General features: G+C 39.2%; 1 protein-coding gene across 2 annotated transcripts; it reads left to right on the top strand.

The window, feature by feature from the left end:
- The first annotated feature begins 1698 nt into the window (after positions 1–1698).
- LOC136230471 (protein SEEDLING PLASTID DEVELOPMENT 1-like) lies at positions 1699–5008 on the top strand. Of its 2 annotated transcripts, none has more exons than XM_066019546.1 (7): positions 1699–2019; positions 2259–2438; positions 2777–2934; positions 3040–3195; positions 3295–3445; positions 3962–4140; positions 4511–5008. In XM_066019546.1, the coding sequence occupies exons 3-7, from the start codon at positions 2881–2883 to the stop codon at positions 4676–4678; spliced, it is 708 nt and encodes a 235-aa protein (XP_065875618.1). In that variant the 5' UTR covers positions 1699–2019; positions 2259–2438; positions 2777–2880; the 3' UTR covers positions 4679–5008. The 2 variants fall into 2 exon arrangements, with proteins under 2 accessions (XP_065875618.1, XP_065875617.1); XM_066019545.1 differs by having other exon boundaries at positions 2777–2913; positions 3004–3195; positions 4511–5006.
- Positions 5009–16158: the final 11150 nt, after the last annotated feature.

Genomic DNA, 16158 nt, shown 5'->3' with positions numbered 1-16158 from the left:
AACTTTAAATTATTTCAAATGGATGTTAAGAGTGCATTCCTTAATGGAGTCATAAACGAGGAAGTCTATGTTAATCAGCCTCCAGGGTTTGAGGATCCTAAGTTCCCAAACCACGTTTATAAACTCAAAAAGGCTCTGTATGGTCTCAAGCAAGCACCACGTGATTGGTATGAGAGGCTGACCAGTTTCCTGCTGACTAGAAATTATGTCAGAGGTAAAGCTGATACAACCTTATTCATTAAGAGGAAGGGTAAAGATACCCTACTGGCTCAGATATATATTGATGACATTATTTTTGGTGCCACTAACGAGTCCATGTGCAAGGAATTTAGTAAGTAGATGCAGACTGAGTTCAAAATGTCAATGATGGGAGAACTCAACTTCTTCCTTGGACTTCAAATCAAACAAGGGAAAAATGGCATCTTCATCAGTCAAACTAAGTATGCTAAGGAGATATTGAAGAAGTATGAACTTGAGAACTGCAAGCCAATATCTACCCCTATAGGCACTGACACTGTCCTCTGCGCTGACGAAAATGGTAAGTCAGTAGATAGCAGATTGTACCGAGGTATGATTGGCTCTCTACTCTACTTAACTGCTAGTAGGCCGGACATTCAGTTCTCAGTATGTTATTGTGCTAGATATCAATCTAACCCTAAGGAATCTCATTACATAGCTGTAAAAAGAATCCTTAGATATTTGCAAGGCTCAGTGAATGCAGGTTTATGGTATCCCAATACTCATGATTTCACACTCATTGGATACACTGACGTTGACTACGGACGAGACAAACTTGAACGAAAAAGCACCTCAGGAGGATGTCACTTCCTTGGAAGCTGTCTTGTGTCCTGGTTCAGTAAGAAGCAGGCGTCAGTAGCCCTGTCAACCACTGAAGCTGAGTACATTACTGCTGGAAGCTGTGTTGCTCAAGTCCTATGGATTAAGCAACAGCTAGAAGATTATGGCGTTCAGACTAAAACAATTGAAGTCAAATGTGACAACAAGAGTGCCATTGACCTATCAAAGAACCCAATCCAGCACAGCAGGATGAAGCACGTCAACATAAGACATCACTTCATCAGAGATCATGTACTCAAGGGAGAGATCAAGCTGACCTATGTCCCAACGGATGAGCAGCTTGCTGATATCTTCACAAAGCCACTGGCTCGTGAGCAATTCAACATACTTAGAGAAGCCATTGGTATGTTTAATCCTCTTTAATAAATTCCAAGTATAATACACTAGTGGAAAAATGAGCATTTGCATCGACGCATTTGCATCGGCCCTTACAAAACGCGATGCAAAAGGTTCATTTGCATCAGCCCTTTATTTGGGGCCGATGCAAAAGGTTCATTTGCATCGGCCTTTTATTTGGGGCCGATGCAAAAGGTTCATTTGCATCGGCCCTTATTAAGGACTGATGCAAATAAACGTATTATTTGCATCGGTCCTTTTCAAAGGACCGATGCAAATAGTAATTGAACTATTTGCATCGGCCCCTTAAGAAGTAACGATGCAAATAACTGCATTATTTGCATCGGCCGTTTACGAGAGACCGATGCAAATAGTGTTAACATAAATTTAAAAAATCAATAAAAAAAGGAGGAGGGTTTATGTAATTAATTTGGGGTCAATTTATATTTATAAAAAGTTAACTTTGGATTTTAGGGTTAATTTTGTGCAGCCGCCTCCCATCTCCATCTTCTGCTTCTCACAATACCTAAACCCATCTCTCTTCCATGGATGCTCTCCAATCTGACTACTTCATTCTCCTCTCTGTTCTGGTCTTCCGGAGTTGAGTCTCAAATTCCTGCCTTCAATTTGAAACTAGGAAATTTCTACAATGGCGGCAGCCTCCCTTGTCTTTGTTCGATCTCTCTTCTTATTTCCTCTTCTCTTGTTTCTTTAACCTACGATTCTCGTCTTCCTTTAAGAAGGCGCAAGGAGGACTGTGTTCACCGGATCAAAATCAGACAACGGTTCCTTGGATGGATACGATGTTGTCTTCTACTTATACTGGTATTTCTCCCGTCCTCAATGATTTTGATTCCTTTCGTTTGATTGAGATTTGTGTGTATAAGTCGCGACTCTTTTCTTTTCTCGAATTATTTCTCTTAGGTGTTAGCACTAATTGGATGTTGTCACTAGTTTCAGTGAGATCATTCCTGATAATGTTATCTTCGATGATTTGTTTTTGGATATAATACAACTCTCACCCTGAAACTAATCTATTATTTGCTTTTCTATATGAACTGCAGGTCCTTTGTCTTGTTGCAATGGAGAAACTGGTCTCTCTAAAACCTGAGCACATTTGAGATGAGAAACTATAGGTCGAGCTGTTTCTGGTAGTGCTAAAACTATTGGTGACTTGGCTGAGGGTGGAAGTTCCCCATCTTGGTCATAGACCCTCCAGGAGTTGGTAAAAGAACTTTAATCAGGTATTATTGGATCCTGGAGGTATAAATAAGAAGTAAAATGAAAGTTCATTTTGCAATTCTTTTCTTTCTCATATGATATGATAATGCAGTCATATGCTTATTCGTGATGTATATGTGCATCAGACTTCTCACATATCTTTGTTATTGCATTCTATGAATGGTTTTTGCACATAAATTTGAAGAATCCCTTTTATCCTTAAGAAAGTATAAGCACTATGTTGTGTGTAGTTTAATCATAGCATATTACTCTTCCCCCAACACGGCATCAAGAAGCAGAAGTTTTTATGTTGCAATATGTTCATATCTAATTGCATGTGTTGGTCTCTGTGCACGTGCAGAGAACTAGCCAAAATGCTTGCAGATGACCATGGGTTATAGATACATCAAATAAGACTGGGGTGACGGAGATGTGCCCCATTCTGGAATATGCCGTGCAAGAAGGATGCAAGTGCCAAATGTCCATATGCAACATAATGCGAGTTCATTTTATTTTAAAGTATTGGCTATTTCCAATTGCACAAATAATTTATGTCTATAATTATATTACTCCTAATGAATTATGTAGGTTATGATTGAAACAATAGAGAATCATATGCCACAGGCCATAATAATTGATGAGATTGGAACAGAGCTTGAAGCATTCGCTGTGAGCACTATAGCTCAGTGTGGAGTTCAGCTAGTTGGAACGGCTAATGGAATGACCATAGACAACATAATTAAAAACCCCTCATTACAGATTCTTGTTGGTGGAATAGAGGTGTAAAGTAAACCTTTTCAAAACAGCAATCTCGTTTCTCCATTAAAAACTACTCTAAAATGATGTTGTCTAGTAACTTTTTTATTTATTTGTGAACAGAGTGTAACTCTTGGAGATGAGGAAGCAAGGAAAAGGAAAGTGCAGAAGACAATTCTTGAGAGGAAAGGGCCTCCAACTTTCACATGTGCTGTTGAGATGATAACTACGATTGAGTGCCCTGTTCATCACAGATTAGATGCTATACTGGGAGGTAGTCTAATGTTTACCTTGTAACTATGATTAAGCTATTGACTATTGACTATTGACCCGTAATTAGTCCTTTGACTATAACTATTGGCAGTAGCGGTTATTTGTTGGTTTATTTCTTTGTGAGTTTCTTTCCGTTTTCTTTTTGGTGCACCTTCATATATTAGTGTTGACCAAATTTTCTTACTCAGAGTTTGACACTAATTACTCCCTGGTTGGTATTTAAACTTAAAATCCAAGCTTAATTTCATAAACCTAAAATTCACTAATATTTATGTGTGTCCACGGTTCTTCTTCCTATTTTCAAGTAATAATAGAAAAACTAAGAACAAGCCCAATTCTCCAAGGTATGTTCAATTTCCCTAACATTTTTATTCTTTTTTCTTTGTAAGATTACTGTTTTCTTTTTCCTGCAGTTGATTAATAATAGTTCCTACTTGTTTGCTTCATAATTTTCAAATGATTTCATGGAAACTTAGTAATTCCTGCAATGTGAATTCATCCTATTGTTGGACTCCAGGTGATGTGGTGGAGGTGTTTCAAGATTTTTCTTGGAAGACAGCTGCAATTTTGAAGGTTTTAGGCTCAAATCACTTCATGGTTAAGTTAATTGGATATTCAAGGGAACTTTTATTGCGCAAAGTTCACATTAGGGTGCGTCAATTTTGGCAAGATGGTGAATGGATTTTGATTGGAAAGGTGAGTTCATGTTTGTTTCATTTTTGTGTATATTTTCATATTTTGTGCTTGTCTTGGATAATTTAGCTCTTGACTAAAACTAAGAGGATTACATCTAACATATATGGATGATGATGCGCCATTGAACAGGTAGCGTGAGATATATATGTCTCATAGATTTGTTAGTATCTGATAATTACAAATAGAGGGGTTAGCTAAAGTCAATCAATTGTATGCAAGTATATGGGCTAAAATCTGGTGTTTGCTGTGGAAACCCCAATTGGTGCCAATTAAAGTTGATTTAAGTGGGAAAAGTCTGAAGTTCGATTGTATTTTGTGCTTGTTTCTATGGTGCCTAATCTTTTCCTTTTGTTCTGGCTATCATTTTCAGGGATCTCGAAACCAAGAAGCTTCAAAGACGAATAAACTTATAGCTTCGAGTTGTTATCCGAAGATAATTCCAATGCTTCATGCTCAAGCAGCAGAAAATCGTCTCACAGTTGAGAACACTGGTTTACAGAATTCTTGTGCCATGACAGATAGAACACTAAAGAGGTAACTGGTTAATGTTTCTGCTGCGAATGTGAACTATTAATTTATTGTGTGCCTTCTAGTCAAGGTTCAAGATTGTAATATAATGTGTAGAGAATTCCATGTAGCTTTTTTAATCAGAACATGAAGAATCATTTCATGCTTAATTAACTGACCCACCCTCATAATCTCTTTGCTGGGAAATAGATCTATTTTTTTTTTTTTTTGGAGAAGGTTGGTTTCACATTGATAAATGAATATTATAAGTATTCTTTTTTTTCATATTATTGGTATCTTGTAGAGCTCCATTCAATCCAAATTAAAAATTTTAATTTTTTTTAAATGAAAAAACATCATTTGCATCGGCCCTTTCTGTTGGCCGATGCAATTGGTTGAAGCATTTGCATCGGCCCGTTTAAAGGGCCGATGCAAATGAGTCACATTTGCATCGGCCCTTTAAATGGACCGATGCAAATAAGTCACATTTGCATCGGCCATCTGTAAAGGCCGACGCAAATGACTATTTTAGCGACGGAATATCCGTTTGAAAAAGAGTCATTTGCGTCGGCCTTTACAAATGGCCGATACAAATGCGACTCATTTGCATCGGCCCTTTTAAAGGGCCGACGCAAATGCTTCAATCAATTGCATCGGCCTACGGCCGATGCAAATGCATTTGCGTCGAGGGCTTTTGCATCGGCCAATGGCCGATGCAAATAGCCCAAAATGGCCGATGCAAATGGCCTTTTTTCCACTAGTGATATGCGATATATGCATGCTGAGTGAATTACCATGCTAAATGATTTGTGATAAATCAATAACTATTACATGCTGAGTAGATATACATGCTGAGTGGTTATCTTAAGCTGAGCTACTAAGCACACGAATAATTCCTTTGTGTAACACTGACTACTCAGAACTTTAAATGTTTGGAATCCTTAACACTGAGTAAAGATCCGTTGCAAAATTTAATGCGAAACACGCAAATTAAATAGCCACCTAGGATGACGTAAGCACAATAATTAGAAAATACATGCGCCGAATGTGTCATAAATGCCAGAATCTTTGTCGATTGAGTATCTCGAGATCAAACGACCACCTCAACGCTTCAGATCAACTCGACACCTCTATAAATAGTGGACTAATTGCCACTCTTACCTCTTTACGCTTAGAAATTTCTGGTATTCAAATTCTCTCTTCTCTAAAATCCCAAACTTCTCAAAATTCTCTAAGGATCATGTCTAAAGATTCTCAGAATGTCTCCGGTGCCGGTTACGACGACAACCGCTCCGATGAAAATCCTCCATCTCCTGCTCAGCAGGAATATAGCGAGACTCCCACCAAGTCTCAAGAAACTAGTTAGTGTGACAACTCTAAGGTCACTACATCGAGCAAGAAAACCAAGGCTGACCAAGCTACCTCTTCGAAAGGGAAACAGAAGCAGGATAAGGCAAAGAAACCAGTGGAACGAACCTACTCTTTGGTTTACAAGAGTGTGAGGGGGTATAAGGTTGACCACTCTCGCTGGTTTTCGAATGGATTTGTGGAAGCTGAGCAACCCTTCTGTGAGTGGATCTCAAAAAACGGCTGGACCGAGCTGTTCTCGATTCGAGAAGCCACCTATCCTGAGTTAGTGAAGGAGTTCTATGCTAACCTCAAAGCCGCTGATGATGACCGAGACTACATGGTCACCAAGGTTAAAGGGAAAGATATCTTCATCAACCCCTCTTACCTTGCCTCACTGCTAAAACTGAAAAACGAAGGAGCAAAACTTCGCAAATCAGGTGACCAAGGTAAAATTGAGTATTCCGCTGATTTTTGTAAACCTCCTGGTCATGTAGGGGAAATTTCGAGTACCTCCATGGGTCAACATCAAAATATGGCCCACTACATACTGACCAATTTCCTCTTTCCAAAGGTCAACTCCACCAACTCAGCGTCAAACTTTGAGCAGTGCTTCATCTGGCACATGCTTGTTGGGGTTTAGTGTCCTATAGACAATTGTTCTAGGATACCAACTTAATGTAAATGAATTGTTCTTTATATCATTTGTTTAATGAGATATATGTTTTATAACTATATAAAGGCAATCCCTATTAAGCACTAAATAAAGTCTAATAAAAGAAAATCCGTCAGTTTATTTAAAGTGATTATAAAGTGTTCATACAAGCATGAAGTGAGACAAAACTTTATAGTAAACTGATAAACTTAAAACCACCCCAAGTCAAGTGATATGTTTGGGATTGACATATCACTGTTGAGACTTGTATGTAACAATGTCTTCTGTCCGACAGAAAGCTGATCTCACAAGCTTCATATATACAGATATCTGGACAGTTACATAGATCCGATGAAACGTGGTTCATTAGGATTGGGGATCCGATTTGAGATAACAGGATGGGTAGATTCATCCTTGTCACTTGTTCATCTCATTGGTATTAATAGGTATAACTAATCCTCAGACTCAAAGGAATATTAATTGGTATTCTGGATTACGGAATGTGATGCTTTGACTCTGGTGTAACACGATTGATAGGGGTCAAAAACCCCTATCTTTGGGTACGGTTTTAAGACAGTTTTTAGTGCTATTTCATGAATAAGCGAGCAATTCTCGCATTTATATGCCTTTGTGTGAGTTAGTTAGGAATTGGAAATGTTTTATTAACTTTTTGTTGTTTAGGCTCGTTTTCTGATCATTTTAGGCAAATAAGGCCAAAATGGCATGTATGTTATAATTCCATTATCTTTTATAGCTAATTGATCCGCCGAAAGTCGCACCAAACGGAGCGTTTGCGCAAAATAAGCGATCGGCGGGTCAATTTAGCCTCGAGACTAATGTTATTTGGAGTTTTCGTGCATGCGCAGGCAAATTCGGGCGAAAATTACATCGTGGAACATCGAGCAACCGTACAGAAGCGTGTAGGGCAAAACGGCTCGTCGAACTTGCCTTTTTAGGCCAGCTCGCCGAGCTGGCTATGCCAGCTCACCGAGTAGGCCTCCAGGGGCCTGCTCGGGCGAGCTGGCCATGCCAGCTCGCGACGAGCTGGCATTATAGGCCAGCTCGCCGAGCAGTGCGCCCTTCTCGGCGAGCTGACCTGCGGGAATTGGTCAAAAAAGTCAGTTTTGACCCCACGACTCCACGACCGGTCCCACGACTTCCCACCTGCACAAGGACACGAAATAGGTCAAAAAGAGGGCCCGAGCTACAACTATAAATAGAACTTTTCCATTGTAAATTAGATATCTTTTATCTTTGTAATTTTCTTAGCTTTCACCTTGAGAAATCCTCTCCACCTCCTCCATATCCTTCAAACCTCCATTGAAGACACCTCCGAAGCTCCGCTCACCGAGGATTGCTCAAGCTCCATCCTTAAGTCCTAAGAAGACGCCTGCATTGGTAGACAGGTTCCCTGAAAGGGATTTTTCTTCTTTTATATTCTGTCTAGCCTCTGATCCATGTTATGAATCCTAGGCTCATTGTATCTTCGTGACAATACTTTTCATCTTTGATATATATTATAGTTTTGTTTATTCAATTGTTTTATTGCTTTAATCTTTGTCTTACGCTTTGTCTGATTGGTTTAACTCATTCGATAATCCCAAAATTAAGTTGGCACATATTACGAGCTGAATCTGACCTAGTTAGTGCCTATAGGATTGACGACCCTATAGAAGATTAAGCCCAAATTGCTGAGCCTTAGAGCTAGTTTCGGCCTTACAAGGGAATCACGAACTAGGGACCTCAGGAGGATAGGTAGGGTTAATCGCCTCGGACACAAGTGACTTAGATTAGGTTTTAATTCCGTTGTCTAAACAATCTATTTTCATTATCATCGTATCCCTTCATGTTCCTTCGGATAATTGCATTGGTAAAAGATCACCTAGGAGTAGTTTAACTTAATTAGGGGTAGAGTAACTTAATTAGGCGTAGAATAACTTAGTTAGAATTAGATAACTTAGCTAGGAGTAGTATAATTCAACCTAGGAGTAGATTAACTTAAGAAAAACCAAACTCAAACCCCCAAAGCCTAGATAACACCTTTAGACCAAGTAGCTTGATACTTGCAGAAATAAATCCTGTGGACGATACCTAGACTTTTCCAAAATTTTATTACTTGATAACGACGGGGTACACTTATCCCTTAGATCGGCCTCACCACGATAACGACGGGGTACACTCAGCGGTTATCGCGGTGAGGCCGATCTAAGGGATAAGTGTACCCCGTCGTTATCAAGTAATAAAATTTTGGAAAAGTCCAGGTATCGTCCACAGGATTTATTTCTGCAAGTATCAAGCTACTTGGTCTAAAGGTGTTATCTAGGCTTTGGGGGTTTTAGTTTGGTTTTTCTTAAGTTAATCTACTCCTAGGTTGAATTATACTACTCCTAGCTAAGTTATCTAATTCTAACTAAGTTATTCTACGCCTAATTAAGTTACTCTACCCCTAATTAAGTTAAACTACTCATAGGTGATCTTTTACCAATGCAATTATCCGAAGGAACATGAAGGGATACGATGATAATGAAAATAGATTGTTTAGACAACGGAATTAAAACCTAATCTAAGTCACTTGTGTCCGAGGCGATTAACCCTACCTATCCTCCTGAGGTCCCTAGTTCGTGATTCCCTTGTAAGGACGAAACTAGCTCTAAGGCTCAACAATTTGGGCTTAATCTTCTATAGGGTCGTCAATCCTATAGGCACTGACTAGGTCAGATTCAGCTCGCAATATGTGCCAACTTAATTTTGGGATTATCGAATGAGTTAAACCAATCAGACAAAGCATAAGACAAAGATTAAAGCAATAAAACAATTGAATAAACAAAACTATAATATATATCAAAGATGAAAAGTATTGTCACGAAGATACAATGAGCCTAGGATTCATAACATGGATCAGAGGCTAGACAGAATATAAAAGAAGAAAAATCCCTTTCAGGGAACCTGTCTACCAATGCAGGCGTCTTCCTAGGACTTAAGGATGGAGCTTGAGCAATCCTCGGTGAGCGGAGCTTCGGAGTTGTCTTCAATGGAGGTGTGAAGGATATGGAGGAGGTGGAGAGGATTTCTCAAGGTGAAAGATAAGAAAATTACAAAGATAAAAGATATTTAATTTACAATGGAAAAGTTCTATTTATAGTTGTAGCTCGAGCCCTCTTTTTGACCTATTTCGTGTCCTTGTGCAGGTGGAAAGTCGTGGGACCGGTCATGGAGTCGTGGGGTCAAAACTGACTTTTTTGACCAATTCCCACAGGTCAGCTCGTCACGAGCTGGCATGGCCAGCTCGCCCGAGCAGGCCCCTGGAGGCCTGCTCGGCGAGCTGGCATAGCCAGCTCGGCAAGCTGGCCTAAAAAGGCCAGTTCGATGAGCCGTTTTGCCCTGCACGCTTCCGCACGGTTGCTCGATGTTCCACGATGTAATTTTTGCCCGAATTTCCCCTGCGCATGCACGAAAACTCCAAATAACATTAGTCTCGAGGCTAAATTGACCCGCCAATCGCTTATTTTGCGCAAACGCTCCGTTTGGTGCGACTTTCGGCGGATCAATTAGCTATAAAAGATAACGGAATTATAATATACATGCCATTTTGGCCTTATTTGCCTAAAATGATCAGAAAACGAGCCTAAACAACAAAAAGTTAATAAAACATTTCCAATTCCTAACTAACTCACACAAAGGCATATAAATGCGAGAATTGCTCGCTTATTCATGAAATAGCACTAAAAACCGTCCTAAAACCGTACCCAAAGATAGGGGTTTTTGACCCCTATCAAACCTCCTCGCACTTAAAACTTTACTTGTCCCCAAGTAAACTAAAAAAAACTAAACCCGCAATCACAAGCAAGCTAGAAAACCTCCCGGTTTGACTAGGTGCTTGACACAATTTCGAGCATCTGTAATTACATGCATTCGGAAATACAAAGTAGAGACACGATATCCAAAAGCCGTATTTCAATTATCATAGGTCATATGTTTTAAAAAAAAGGACACATGTTCAATTAAACGAGCTTAAGGGGATCGCTAAGTAAAACACCTCACCATAGGTAGTTCACTCATTTCACACAATTTTGGTGGCTAAAGTGTTTACTCTCGACTTATGTTCTTGCTTAGGATTACGTTGATTTTGCACGTTCATCTGAGTTCCTCTACTATGCTATATGACTCCGATGATATCAAAAACAGCCTCGAATTGGGGTTGTAATGTGGTTAGAGGGTTAAAGGTACAACAAGGGTTAATAGTTCTAGCGCTAGAGAAACAAAGTTAAAATGGCTTTAGCGAGTATAAAGTGACTGAGCTTTTTATTCGTTATATTTTTTTTTTCTTCGAGACGTTTTGATTTTAAGAACTGGGGAATGAAGTTCACCCTTTTTGTTCGTCTCTTTTCTTTTCTTTTTCTGTTTTTCTCTTTTTTTTTGGATAGTATTGCTCAATCAGTTCTTAGCCTTTTGGCTTGCTACTATAATGTCATAAACAAAGACAAAGCGGTAGAAGAAAACAAAGTCTCAATGTGAGCTTTGCAAAAACTTGGGTTAACTAACAAACCAAGTGATGGTTTGCAAAAAATTGGGTTAGAACGAAAGAAAAATCTACAAACTACAAAAATCCAGGCTCAAATGGGCTTCCTAGAGTGGATGAAAAAGAGAAAATAAGGTAAAGAAAAAGGTTAATTCTAATGAGGCTGATTTCATCGTCTACCATCTCAAATCATTGCATGTAGGTTCAACTTAGTATTAGGTGCAAAATCTGTAATCTTTCCACAAGTCAAAGCATTTCACACAAAAATGTCAAGAAAAAGAGCTTTTTGATGTTCGCTCTTGGGCTCAAATTCAACTCACAGTTCTTGGGTTTCAATTTTGTGCTTACTAGTTCTCCCCAAACTCGAGTTTAATATCACATACCTTCAATTCTTAAGTTATCTACCTAAGTAATGATTTTAGCATTTCTTCAAAAGTAGGGTCTAAATGCAAACTTTAGCTCATGCTTTTACAGATACAAGGGTTGTGTCCTACACCTAAACTAGTTGTCATGCAATTTTAGATTCGGTTCTCAGCCCTCAAGGAAAAATAACGAAGTTTAGATTCGAATGAGGTTCACGGTTTTAGGCCCTAAACATGCAAAAACATAAATAAAACCTAAAAACGCTAAACTAAACTAGACACGACGCAACAAAAATTTAAAAATTATACAAATTTTTGTAAGTTTGTCTACCCCTCCTCCTCACACTTAAATCATGCAATAAGTTCCAACATTGCATCTAAAACCATCAAGCGCATGTGAAAAAAGTTAGGGTGGAGAAGACAACTTACTGATTTTATCGCAATCGCAAAAAAATTGATGATTTGCGGTGCCTTTTTTTGATTTATCTAATTATTATTTTTTTCAGTTCCGTTCGGGAAAAATCCCGAACTGTTGCTTATCTCGACCGAGCAGCTCGGCGAGCTGCGCGGCAGTGCCCAGCGGGCTGGGCGGCAGTGCCCAGCTCGCCCGAGCTGGGCCTCCTGGGGCGAAATTGCGATTTTTTTTTTCAGCTCGAGCACTTAAAAAAAACGTAAAAGAAAACTAAAAAAACATAAAAGTATAAAATTTATTAAACAGTAAAAACCTGAAAGTTGTATTCAAACTTGGGTTGCCTCCCAAGAAGCGCTACTTTTATAGTCGGTTAGCTCGACGTAGAGTTCCTTCCTAAGTATAAACTTCTATCCGCGTTAGGAACTCGAATTCCTTAACAAATAATCCGTACCTACAAAACGGATTAGGAGCCTCAAATGAGTTAAATAAAAACAAGAGGCCAAATTTAAACAGATTATGAAAACGTTTGGTTTGCTCCTTTTTGGATTCTCTTGGTAGGTCGAAGAGAATGAAAACTTCTGAACAAGGAGTAAATCCAAACTTTTCTAACTTTTGAGGAAAAGGTAGTTCATATACACAAGCTTCGATCTGATCATTTATTTCTATCACATGATTTAGGATTTTAGGTTTTGAACCGGGGTTGCTTACCGCTTCCGATTCCTCACTTACCTTGAGTGATGCATGTGACAGTGGGCTTGGTTCTACCTTTTTGTCGCTCCTCAAGGAGATGGCTTGATCTGATTCCCTTTGTGGGATTTCTATGTTTTCCTTTATGCCTGGGAGAGCATCTCGGGATTGCTCTTGCATCTCATGGTTTATTTGAGCCAATTGGTTGCTCAAGTCCTTGCAAACCTCCTCGTTGATTGTAAGTCGGGCTGATATTCCTTTCAAAAGGGACAACACCTCATCTCATGAGCTAGAGGGTTGTGGAGGAACTTGGCTTGCTTGTTTGTAAGGGAACATTCCCAATTCGTTTTCCCTGTGCTCATTAACAAACATATTTGGAGGCCTCAACATGTTAGGGTTCCCGTAGGACAGATTTGAGTGTTGAGGTCTCCTCCAATCACTACCATAAAAGCTGTAAGAATTGGGGTTAGAATTATACCTTTGGTGATTACCCACAAAACTTACACTTTCATTGGTGTTGAGGCTCATTTTCGCCATCAAGGTATCCATTTTCTTATTTAACTCGGCCATGGAGGGATTGGGAGCCTCATTCTCCAGGGCATGAATGTATTGTCTTGATGGGATAGTAAACTCTTGAGCTTGCCACTCGACTCTTTCTTGCCAATTCATTGATCAGAGAATGCTGAGAAAAAGTGAAGTTCTAGCACAAAAGTTGATAAGTAAAAGTATAGAAGTTATAAAAAATTATATATAAACAAGTATAAACGATATAAACAAAGGATATTCACAAGGAATGCCTAAACTAACAAATCGACCTTTGGTTCGATATTGCAGAAGAAATAAATCCTCGGCAACGGCGCCAAAAACTTGATGCGGCCTCAGCGGTTATCGCGGTGAGGCCGATCTAAGGGATAAGTGTACCCCGTCGTTATCAAGAAATAAATCCTGTGGACGATACCTGGACTTTTCCAGAATTTTATTACTTGATAACGACAGGGTACACTTATCCCTTAGATCGGCCTCACCGCGATAACCGCTGAGGCCGCGTCAAGTTTTTGAAATTGGTCAAAAAAGTCAGTTTTGACCCCACGACTCCACGACTTCCCACCTGCACAAGGACACGAAATAGGTCAAAAAGAGGGCCCGAGCTACAACTATAAATAGAACTTTTCCATTGTAAATTAGATATCTTTTATCTTTGTAATTTTCTTAGCTTTCACCTTGAGAAATCCTCTCCACCTCCTCCATATCCTTCAAACCTCCATTGAAGACACCTCCGAAGCTCCGCTCACCGAGGATTGCTCAAGCTCCATCCTTAAGTCCTAGGAAGACGCCTGCATTGGTAGACAGGTTCCCTGAAAGGGATTTTTCTTCTTTTATATTCTGTCTAGCCTCTGATCCATGTTATGAATCCTAGGCTCATTGTATCTTCGTGACAATACTTTTCATTTTTGATATATATTATAGTTTTGTTTATTCAATTGTTTTATTGCTTTAATCTTTGTCTTACGCTTTGTCTGATTGGTTTAACTCATTCGATAATCCCAAAATTAAGTTGGCACATATTGCGAGCTGAATCTGACCTAGTCAGTGCCTATAGGATTGACGACCCTATAGAAGATTAAGTCCAAATTGCTGAGCCTTAGAGCTAGTTTCGGCCTTACAAGGGAATCACGAACTAGGGACCTCAGGAGGATAGGTAGGGTTAATCGCCTCGGATACAAGTGACTTAGATTAGGTTTTAATTCTGTTGTCTAAACAATCTATTTTCATTATCATCGTATCCCTTCATGTTCCTTCGGATAATTGCATTGGTAAAAGATCACCTAGGAGTAGTTTAACTTAATTAGGGGTAGAGTAACTTAATTAGGCATAGAATAACTTAGTTAGAATTAGATAACTTAGCTAGGAGTAGTATAATTCAACCTAGGAGTAAATTAACTTAAGAAAAACCAAACTCAAACCCCCAAAGCCTAGATAACACCTTTAGACCAAGTAGCTTGATACTTGCAGAAATAAATCCTGTGGACGATACCTAGACTTTTCCAGAATTTTATTACTTGATAACGACGGGGTACACTTATCCCTTAGATCGGCCTCACCGCGATAACCGCTGAGGCCGCGTCAAGTTTTTGGCGCCGTTGCCGGGGATTTATTTCTTCTGCAATATCGAACCAAAGGTTGATTTGTTAGTTTAGGCATTCTTTTGTGAATATCATTTGTTTATATCGTTTATACCTGTTTATATATAATTCTTTATAACTTTTATACTTGTTCATATCTTTTGTATTTGTTCATAACTATATACTTTTACTTATCAACTTTTGTGCTAGAACTTCACTTTTTCTCAGCATTCTCTGATCAATGAATTGGCAAGAAAGAGTCGAGTGGCAAGCTCAAGAGTTTACTATCCCATCAAGACAATACATTCATGCCTTGGAGAATGAGGCTCACAATCCCTCCATGGCCGAGTTAAATAAGAAAATGGATATCTTGATGGCGAAACTGAGCCTCAACACCAATGAAAGTGTAAGTTTTGTGGGTAATCACCAAAGGTATAATTCTAACCCCAATTCTTACAGCTTTTATGGTAGTGATTGGAGGAGACCTCAACACTCAAATCTGTCCTACGGGAACCCTAACATGTTGAGGCCTCCAAATAGGTTTGTTAATGAGCACAGGGAAAACGAATTGGGAATGTTCCCTTATGAACAAGCAAGCCAAGTTCCTCCACAACCCTCTAGCTTACGAGATGAGGTGCTGTCCCTTTTGAAAGGAATATCAGCCCGACTTACAATCAACGAGGAGGTTTGCAAGGACTTGAGCAACCAATTGGCTCAAATAAACCATGAGATGCAAGAGCAATCCCGAGATGCTCTCCCAGGCATAAAGGAAAACATAGAAATCCCACAAAGGGAATCAGCTCAAGCCATCTCCTTGAGGAACGACAGAAAGGTAGAACCAAGCCCACTGTCACATGCATCACTCAAGGTAAGTGAGGAACCGGAAGCGGTAAGCAACCCCGGTTCAAAACCTAAAATCCTAAATCATGTGATAGAAATAAACGATCAGATCGAACCTTGTGTATATGAACTACCTTTTCCTCAAAAGTTAGAAAAGTTTGGATTTACTCCTTGTTCAGAAGTTTTCATTCTCTTCGACCTACCAAAAGAATCCAAAAGGGAGCAAACCAAACGTTTTCATAATCTGTTTAAATTTGGCCTCTTGTTTTTATTTAACTAATTTGAGGCTCCTAATCCGTTTTGTAGGTACGGATTATTTGTTAAGGAATTCGAGTTCCTAACGCGGATAGAAGCTTATACTTAGGAAGGAACTCTACGTCGAGCTAACCGACTATAAAAGTAGCGCTTCTTGGGAGGCAACCCAAGTTTGAATAGAACTTTCAGGTTTTTACTGTTTAATAAATTTTATAGATATGCTTTTAGGTTTGTTTAGTTTTCTTTTACGTTTTTTTAAGTGCTCAGTTTAAAAAAAAATCGTAATTTCGCCCCAGGAGGCCCAGGTCGCC

The sequence above is a fragment of the Euphorbia lathyris genome, chromosome 5, assembly GCF_963576675.1.
Source record: "Euphorbia lathyris chromosome 5, ddEupLath1.1, whole genome shotgun sequence".
In the NCBI taxonomy this organism is placed as follows: domain Eukaryota; kingdom Viridiplantae; phylum Streptophyta; class Magnoliopsida; order Malpighiales; family Euphorbiaceae; genus Euphorbia; species Euphorbia lathyris.
Note: the sequence above shows the minus strand (reverse complement) of the source record. Positions and strands in the feature narration are given on the sequence as shown.

What these genes read in the sequence shown, in the direction of transcription:
- LOC136230471 (XM_066019545.1), top strand. Translation starts at nt 2,881, where the DNA reads ATGCAAGTGCCAAATGTCCATATGCAACATAAT. An exon ending in ATGTCCATATGCAACATAAT is followed by an intron (nt 2,914 to 3,003) that starts GCGAGTTCATTT and finishes TGAATTATGTAG; the next exon opens with GTTATGATTGAAACAATAGA. An exon ending in AATGGATTTTGATTGGAAAG is followed by an intron (nt 4,141 to 4,510) that starts GTGAGTTCATGT and finishes TATCATTTTCAG; the next exon opens with GGATCTCGAAACCAAGAAGC.